At 45.5% G+C, this 8,754-nt stretch overlaps 1 protein-coding gene across 1 annotated transcript in view; it reads right to left on the bottom strand.

The window, feature by feature from the left end:
- Nucleotides 1-475: 475 nt before the first annotated feature.
- Nucleotides 476-8,754, bottom strand: part of LOC147618428 (ATP-dependent Clp protease proteolytic subunit 4, chloroplastic-like) — a 34,300-nt gene continuing 26,021 nt past the window's right edge. Inside the window, exon 2 of the mRNA XM_086774866.1 lies at nt 476-2,347. Within this exon, the coding sequence (XP_086630992.1) occupies nt 1,864-2,347 (484 nt within the window). The 3' untranslated portion in view covers nt 476-1,863. The remainder of the gene's footprint in view (nt 2,348-8,754) is intronic.

Raw genomic sequence — 8,754 nt, 5'->3', positions numbered from 1 at the left:
TGAGAAATGATTGAAAGCCCTTTTATTCTTGATAATTATAGTGATCTTTTGAAATCTAGCTTTGTCTCCTAACTCTTGCATGTTGAATTCTAGATGCTTCTCCAAAGAATTAGTGTAATTCTTTTTCATAGCATTCTAAACTCTTGTTAATTTTAACATACAAAACTCTTTAAAGCATTCCAACAATTGTGAACCTGACTCGATACAGTACACACAAGGAGAGTGCAATAATGGATGCTTTAATGGACGAGCAAATGCTTGGCAACAATGTGCCATCAATATCACAGATTGATAAATGTACAACTACGGTTTGCCTTTCCCTCAAAGGAGGGAGGTGTCTTCAAGTCCAAGCAAAACGATGACATACACCCACCACCAAGAGAATTAATTTGCTGAATTGTTTCATTAGCTTGGCTTGAAACCAATTTACATATCCCAACATGATACAGGTATTTATGAGTAGTGTGTCTTGATCTGCAAGGAATGAGTATCACTACTTGTTGCATCAGCATGCAATGGTTAGAACATGTCTCCTTCTGCTTGTTGATATTAGGTGGGTTAGAAGTCAGCTTTGCAACAAATGAGCATAACCCTACAATGATAGCTTTTAAATGAACAGGAAGAATACATGCAGCAAGCAGATGAGACTCCTTGTGTCAGCCACTATTTCTCTCCCTTCTCTCTTTTATGTTTCCCTAATCACGATATCTAACTTTAAATCTGATAATTGATCAAATCAATTGCATTTGCAAGACTATCTAGCACTGAGATAGAAACCTACCCCTCGGTTGTCACCGTGTGACCCAGTCACCGCAGTCAAACGCACACAAAAAACCTGTTCTTTAAATATCAAAATATTCAAGGCTAATTCCACACCTCACTGGTATTGTCAAGTACAAGGGAATTGTGACCATTGTCTTCACATCACGAGGCATGATGAAATAGGAGAGCGTGCTGTATCCAAAGCTTTCGCCTGGAGGTCCTTGACCCTATCTGGTCATCCAGGCGGTCATGGCAACATCAGCATGCAGCTCCAACTAGACAATTCTTGAGCTATTGCATGTAAGTTACCAGGAACAAAAAATGCTGTAGTGGAGCCATTTTAAAGAGGATGGTGGTTTGTCAGCCAACTACAGTCTATTGGTCAGCTTCTTGGACAGTGAACCTTCACAATCTCCCCTGCTCCTGGCTCCTGCCTGTACCACATCCACCTTATAGCTGCGCCTGCTCTCTCCCATGAATCTCAAGAGCCCAAGCTGCCTAGAATATCTTCACCCAACAATGTTTCTTTGCCGCACAGTTGAAACACACAACAATGCACACGTGTCTCCAAACATAAACAGGCTACTGTAAACCGGCCTGGATGAACAGAACATGCATCCAAGTCAACATCTCAATACCCTTCTTAAGCAATAAAACCAACATTTCCCAAAAGTGAGGATCATTGTGGCATGCCAGTCGGCATTTCATTTTATATTGTGACAATCCTAAAGGTGGCTTCACATAGTCCAGACGGCCACCAACACTCAGCACTTGAGGCAGCATCCTGCTTACAAGAAATGATTAAGTTAAGAATTAGTCAAAAACCAAGAGATCCCCAACCCACCCACCCCACGCCTCCCCTCCCCCTCTGGCCCCCTCCATGAGGGGCGGCGGGCAGGTGACCGTATGCCCCTAAGCATGGAAGTTCACTCAAATAGATTCTATTTGTAAAACAAACAAGGGACAATGAGCAAGAGAACATGACATGGAGATTGGAGGACTAATCCCTTCCAACCTTCAGAGGAAGAAAGAAAGGGCTTGCCAACGATTCTTTGCTTATAAAAGGATTTTGGGGACATGGTGGAAGGAAGTGCTGGCCTGCTAGTATATCTCATCATCAGGAATGACGGGTATCAAGAACTTGAGAGGGTCTTTCTCTGCATCTTTGTAATCTGACCGCCGGGTAACCTTCTCGGGAATGGGAGCAAGAGGTATAATTGCATCCTTGTCAATAACACCATCTAGGATTCCATATTCCACAGCCTCCAGTGGGGACAGGTAGCGGTCCCGATCAATGTCCTCCTCAACCTGCTCATAAGTCCGCCCAGTGATCTGTGAAAGAATACGTGTGATATTGGTCTTGTGGTACATGATCTCCTTTGCTTGGATTTCCACATCAATGGCTTGGCCACTTGCACCCCCCATCGGCTGATGTAGCATGATTCGTGCATTGGGCATTGCAAGCCGTTTTCCCTTTGATCCGGCTGCTAATAATATGGCCGCTGTTGATGCTGCAAAGCCAAAAGCTATGGTAGACACGGGAGCACGACAGAGCTGGATTGCATCAAAGACACCCATGGCAGCACTGCAAAGCATGGTCATGCAAACCAAAGAACCAAGTCAGCATCACCTGGACCTTCTGAAAGAATCTACTGTATTAAAGCCATCACACAGCTCATCGAACTTTACCATCCACAGAGTTAATCCAGTGTATAAAGGGCTGAAAAACATACGTCATGGAGAGTAAATACCAATGGTCTAGAGACATAATGCATGTGTAACAACATTTACAGAGAGCATAAAGTATTACTTTGTGTTAACAGGGGCAAGACCAATAATATGGAGGGCGCATGAAGCATACTTTGTCACCACTTCTCTGGCAGACGTCTGGAATGATGTCATGATTGAATACATGTGGAAGGGCTCCATGGAAGGATTGGTATCCTGGTGTGAGTTCCTGGCATGATTTATTAACTCATGGAAGGGTGGTAACCCTGGTGAGTGACTCTGGACTCATGGAAGGGTGGTTACCCTGGTGAGTACTTTTCTGGTCCTGTGTGGACGAAGCCTGTGAACTCATGGAAGGGTGGTAACCCTGGTGAGTGACTCTAGACTCATGGAAGGGTGGTTACCTTGGTGAGTACTTTTTGGTCTTGTGTGGACGACGCCTGTGAACGGGCTAGTTGGATGTACAAGATGTAAGTTGGGAGATTTCATCCACTATGTTTGTGCACCAACATATGTATGTGAGTTGCACATGCATGGATGACTTGTTTTTGATGCCGGGACATTGCTTCGTATTTTGGCCTGTGAATGTCCACGGGCACTAGGGACACCTGGACAACCCGTGGATACGCGTTACGCGTGTGCACACTTGTTTGGGACTCATATGGTTTCCTTACGTGTTTTGCAGGTGGTAAGTGTGCACACTTAACCCAATTTATTCATTATTTCATGTTACTAAGGTTTATTGGGTGCAGGGTTCACATTAACTTAAAGTGTGGGCGGACACACTTATAATTTTATAAGTGAGTTCACATCAGGCTGGACTATTTTTAATGAACCAAGGCCAATTATGAGAGATGGGCACCCGGGCACTCCCAAATAGCTCCACGAGTTGCTATTCTAATGCAACCTTTGAGGCCATAGCAACAGAGATGGGATATGAAGATCCTAGAGAGCTGGTAATATCTTATTTGAAAGGCAAAAAGGATGTATTGGGTGATGCATGTACAAAAAGGACTCCCCGCATGGAAGCACATGCACATTCCAGTACATCAAGAGATGTAGATCCTCATCACCGTTATGCATCTTCACGCCGAGAGCGTTCTTCAAGTGAAGATTCTCACCACTCCACGAGCGTGTCTCGAGTACGTGGGAAGAGACCCAGGCATGAGTCTCCTAAGCCTAGACATGAGGCTAGAGACAGGTCTCGTTCTAAAAAGAAAAGTCGAGAGTTAAAGTCAAGAGACAAAGATGTGAAGTTTGAGAAATTCTATGGCAAGATGGATACTACGAAGGCGCTTGCTTTTGTGAGACAGTTTGAAATTGCTTTTTGCAATGAAGATCTCTCTGAGAAGTCTAAACTCGGGCATGTGGGTATGTGTCACCAATTGGCCGACCATTTGGTCCATCTCCAGTTTTTGCGTCTCGTTCACTTGAGGCCAGGCCGGTGTCTCGTGTGAAGAGGCCAGTATTTTGCTGACATGGACGGGAGCCAGACTGGTGCCACCCGTGTGTTAGCAGGATGGTGTCGTATGGACGGGAGCCAGACCAGTGCCACCCGTGTATGACCTGGACTGTGTTCGACCCATGGGACTGTCACGCCATGGAAGAGCCAGTATTCGTGCCGTGTTTTGCCTATGGGACTGTCACACCATAGGGAGACTCGTGCCTGGAACTGTGTCTTACCTATGGGACTGTCACTCCATAGGAAGACCAGGTTTTTATGTTTTTATGTCGTGCCAGTTTTGTGCCGACAGATATTTTGTACTTGTTCCATGAACGGGAGATATGTCCATGTTACTATTTGCACATGCACACATATTTTGCATGTTTGAAACTGTTTTCGCATGACATGTATTTGTGTGTTTGCCTGCTTGACGTGTTACTTACTGAGCGGGGACGCCTGCCAGTGAGTCGTGAAGTCTGCTTTGTATTCTGACGAGTTTTGGTGCATGTGAACAGGTGGTAAGTATGTCGCACTTGTTGTTTTTAATATTTTATTCCTAACCTTTGTTTTATAAGGTTAAGTGTTCACATTCATTTAAAAGTGGGCACCCCCTTTGGGCACCCACTTTGGGGCCAAGGTGGGGAGCCCCACTTTTAAGTGAGTGTGGGGGTGGGCATGTTCACCTACCCCCACTAGTTCCCCCACATGCATGCGTGGGTATCACCAAAGTTAACTACACCTTAATTTTTATAACAAGGGCCTCTCTCACACCCATCGCATCTATCTGGCGTTGGTTCATCACCCGGCGATCACCTTCGCTGGCTGTCCTATCGGCTGCTCCACCACCCATACAAGCAACTGCCTCTACTCTCCCCAGGCGGCTGGCTGCAACTGCACTGCAGGCGGCTACTCTCCCCAGGCGGCTGGCTGCAACTACAGGCGGCTGCTCTTCTCCCTGCGCTACAGGCAATACAGGCTGCAGTCAACCGTTTCTTGTTCTTACAGGCTATACTGCTGCCGGCGATTCCTCCTGGATCAGCAAGCCATGTGGTACCTCTAGTAGACTGCCGCCAGCAGACTGAGCTGTTTTTGCAGGCGCATGTGTGCTTTCCTGCGCATCTCTTCCAGCAGGTTACCTCTTTCCACTGCAGGCACCTACACTACCTCTTTACAAACAGAGCGTTCATCTGCAGCCAGACCACTCTATATTGATTGTTTTTCCACGCCTCTTGAGGCTGAGCCACCTTCTCCTATACAACGGGTGGCTGTGTTCCTGCAGCGAGACTTTACTTCTCCCAAGGCAGTTTTTCTATCGCCTATTTGCACGAGGTTGTACTTCTTTTCCATTGACGGCTACAAGAAGACTTCGCATCTCCTGGGTGACTTCATCATACCACAAGTATTGGTTTTCTATCAACCATCTACAAGTAAGTGAATTTCATATTTCAATAAAGTATTTTATGTTTAAATCTGATAAGGGATTCATCCCGCTCGACCAACACCCGTTCGGTGCCGGGTTGTCCAAGCTATATTGGCGAACCTCGGTCCAAAGGTGCTGAGATCGGGAGAGCCAGGCGTTAGTACGAGAGCGCCTGTCTGTGCGTGGTCTCGGAACACCAGTGAGGCGTTCTCCGCGGAGTCCAGTGAAAGCACAGGACCGTAGAGATTGGACCACACTAGTGGTCGTTCTGCTTCGAGCTTCTACATCGAAATTCGAGCCTATTTGTTTGGTACTGTTTTCATATGTACATGGACATTATCTGGTTCTTGGAACCCGTGGAGCATTGTATTTATTAAATACTCCCAATAAATATATCATATATTGAGGGGGGGGTCGGCCTGTTCCGGCCCCAGTGCTGGTGTCCATCTTTCCATTTCATTTCATTTAAATTTCAAGTTGTTTTAAGTTGTCCATTTCAAATTTGTGGTTTTAAAGTTGTGCTATTAAGCGTGTGGGTGTCCAACGGAGTCTTTCCCACTTGACGGGATCGGTTTCATTGGTATCAGAGCACGGTTGTTTCCCTCTTCCTAGTGGGGAAACGAACCTGTGTACTGGACATCCCGCTTTTAGCAAACTTAAAACACAATGGACAGCCAAGGCAACCCTTTGGAAGTGCCAAATTCGAGGGGTCCATCTAGTGCTTCTCGTGGGTCTGATGCCCTGCGAGGTAGACACAAGCCCCTTGAAAGGGTTCTTGATAGTGAATCAAAGGGTCAACTGTCTCTAGGAAAGACAGTTATGCTTGAACAAGAGCCTGATGCTATGAGGGCTGAAATGGAACATATGAGAAAACTTTTGCAGGCTCAAGAGCAAGAGTTAAAAGTTTTTGCATGAAGATCCCCATCTGCAAAGTGCTATTGAAGCCAGGAAGGCTGATGCTATGGTTGATGTAACTTTTGAATCAATGGCTCGTGAAGTGGGCAAGAAACCAAGGGAGTTGGCACTTGCCTATCTCCTTCGCAAAGGTGATATCAAAGAGGGGGATGACAGAGAGCTGAAATTCATAAATCCACCTCGTTTGAAGCATGCAGATCCCGCATGCCAGAGGCTGAAATCTTTTATGCAAAAGGAAGAGGTGACTGTCACCTCTCGACATGCATCCTCTCCACAAGGCACAAAGCCTGATAGATATTTGTATGCCAGTGCTCATGGAGGGCATGAAAGTCACATGCATGCAAGACATGTATCTCATGGTGACAGGTCTACTTCCAGAAAAATTTTGCCTTCTGAGTTGTCTCATGGAGAGACAATGCCATATGCAGGTAAGTCACATGCATCTGAGTTTCGAGTTCATGGAGCACATGCCACCGTGCCCCATGAAGCTTCTATGACGACCCATGGAGCCCATGCAGATAGGGCTACCCCGTTGGATAAGGGGAAAAGAAAAAGAGAAGACCATGAGCCTCATGCCAGGAAACTCAAGGAATTCAAAGCAGGTGATAAATCTGTCAAATTTGATGCTTTTCATGGTGAACATGATGCTTCTAAGGTGTTAGCATTTGTGGCACAGTTCGACATTGCTTTTAGCGAGCGATGAGGATTTCACAGAAAAGTCAAAGGTGCGCCATGCTAGCATGTTTTTAAAAGGGACTGCTGCCCATTGGTGGATCACTGAAAAGATCACCAAGGATCCCATTTCTACTTGGAAGGAATTCAAGGATAGATTTTATGCTCAGTTCTTGCCACCCAATGCAGAGCAAACTCTCACTCAAAAGTGGGACAGGCTGGAACAAAAAGATAACGAGAGTGTGCAACAGTATGTTAACAAATTTTGGAAAGTGTTGCTGGAAGTGACTCCCTTCATGCAAATCACTGAGGATGAAAGAAAGAGGAAGTTTCGTTCTGGACTGCAACCAGCATATAGATCGGGTATTGAATTGCACCCGAAACATACGTTGCAACAACTCACAGCTTCTGCTCTTGCTATGGAGCAATTGGTGCTCAAGATTAAGCAGGATCAAGGAGGTTCTAAGGGAAAAGACAAGGCTGTCCCAAATCAGCAAAAGGGTGGACAGCCACCTAAAAAGAACTTCCGAGAGCCTTACAAGGGTGGTAAAGCTGAAAATAACACATCTAAAGAACAGGGCCCAAGAAAGAACAAATTCGGCTTAACTCCGGAGCAAAGAGAGCAATATGCCAAGGATGGAAAATGCTTTTCTTGTGGTAGCAAAGACCACATGTTTCGGCAATGCCCAGATCGCAAATCAAAGCACGAGGACAAGCACACCAAAGCTAATGTACATGCAGTTCCTAATGTGCAAGGAAATACAGGTCATGATGCAAAAGAGCGTATGGTTTGCAAGGCTTGGGGGCAAATCAAGGATCAGCCCACACTCTTCATGTTTGATGACTGTGCAACTGACAATTTCATCTCTATGCAAATGGCAGCTGCATTGGGTATTGAGGTTGAAAACATGGGACCTCAGATTGAAGCCGAAGCTGCATTTATTGGTAAAGAGGTGCAGGTTACCCTTTTGATAGGGAAGTTGCGCATCCATATCCAGGGCTGCCTTGATAATGAGCATTTTCTAGTTGCTCCATTGAATGGATGTGATGTATTGTTGGGCAAGCCGTGGCACCATAGGCTTGAGCCCCGCAAAGACTACAAGTCCAATATGATTTCTTTTATGCATAAAGGCCGCATGCACTTTATTGATGCTGGCAAAGAAGGGGATTCCATCCCACTTGTATCACACATCCAAATTAATAAAGCAATGAAAAAGAGTCTTTCAGCGTACTTGGTTTTTGTGCGTGATAGTCTTGTGCCAAATCATCAAAATGTGGATGCTATGTCTAATGATAGGCTGAATTTTCTTAATGCATTCAACGACTGTTTTGCTGACTCATTGCCTGGTGAACTACCTCCCCAAAGGCCCGAAGATCACCGCATAGATCTTGTGCCAGGTAGTTCTCCACCCAACAAACCCGCTGTGCTTCTTGTTCAAAAGAAGGACGGATCTTTCCGTATGTGTGTGGACTATAGAGCTTTGAACAAGCTTACCATCAAGAACAGATTTCCTATTCCACGTATTGATGATATCTTGGATAAGCTTGATGGTTCGGCTTGCTTTAGCAGACTTGATTTGAAGAGTGGTTATCACCAGATACGCGTAGTGCCACAAGATGTCCATAAGACTGCATTCAGGACAGCCTTCGGATTATATGAATTCTTGGTAATGCCTTTTGGTCTCACCAATGCTCTTGCTACTTTTAATCGTATGATGGATAGGATATTCCGACCCCATCGCAAGTTCACAGGAGTCTTCTTTGACGATATCTTGGTTTTCTCCAAGAATGAGCAGGAACACAGAACTCATTT

The sequence above is a fragment of the Cibotium barometz genome, chromosome 35, assembly GCF_041138505.1.
Source record: "Cibotium barometz isolate CiBa-2024 chromosome 35, ASM4113850v1, whole genome shotgun sequence".
NCBI classification, from domain to species: Eukaryota; Viridiplantae; Streptophyta; class Polypodiopsida; order Cyatheales; family Cibotiaceae; genus Cibotium; species Cibotium barometz.
This window is presented reverse-complemented; position numbering and strand designations above follow the sequence as displayed.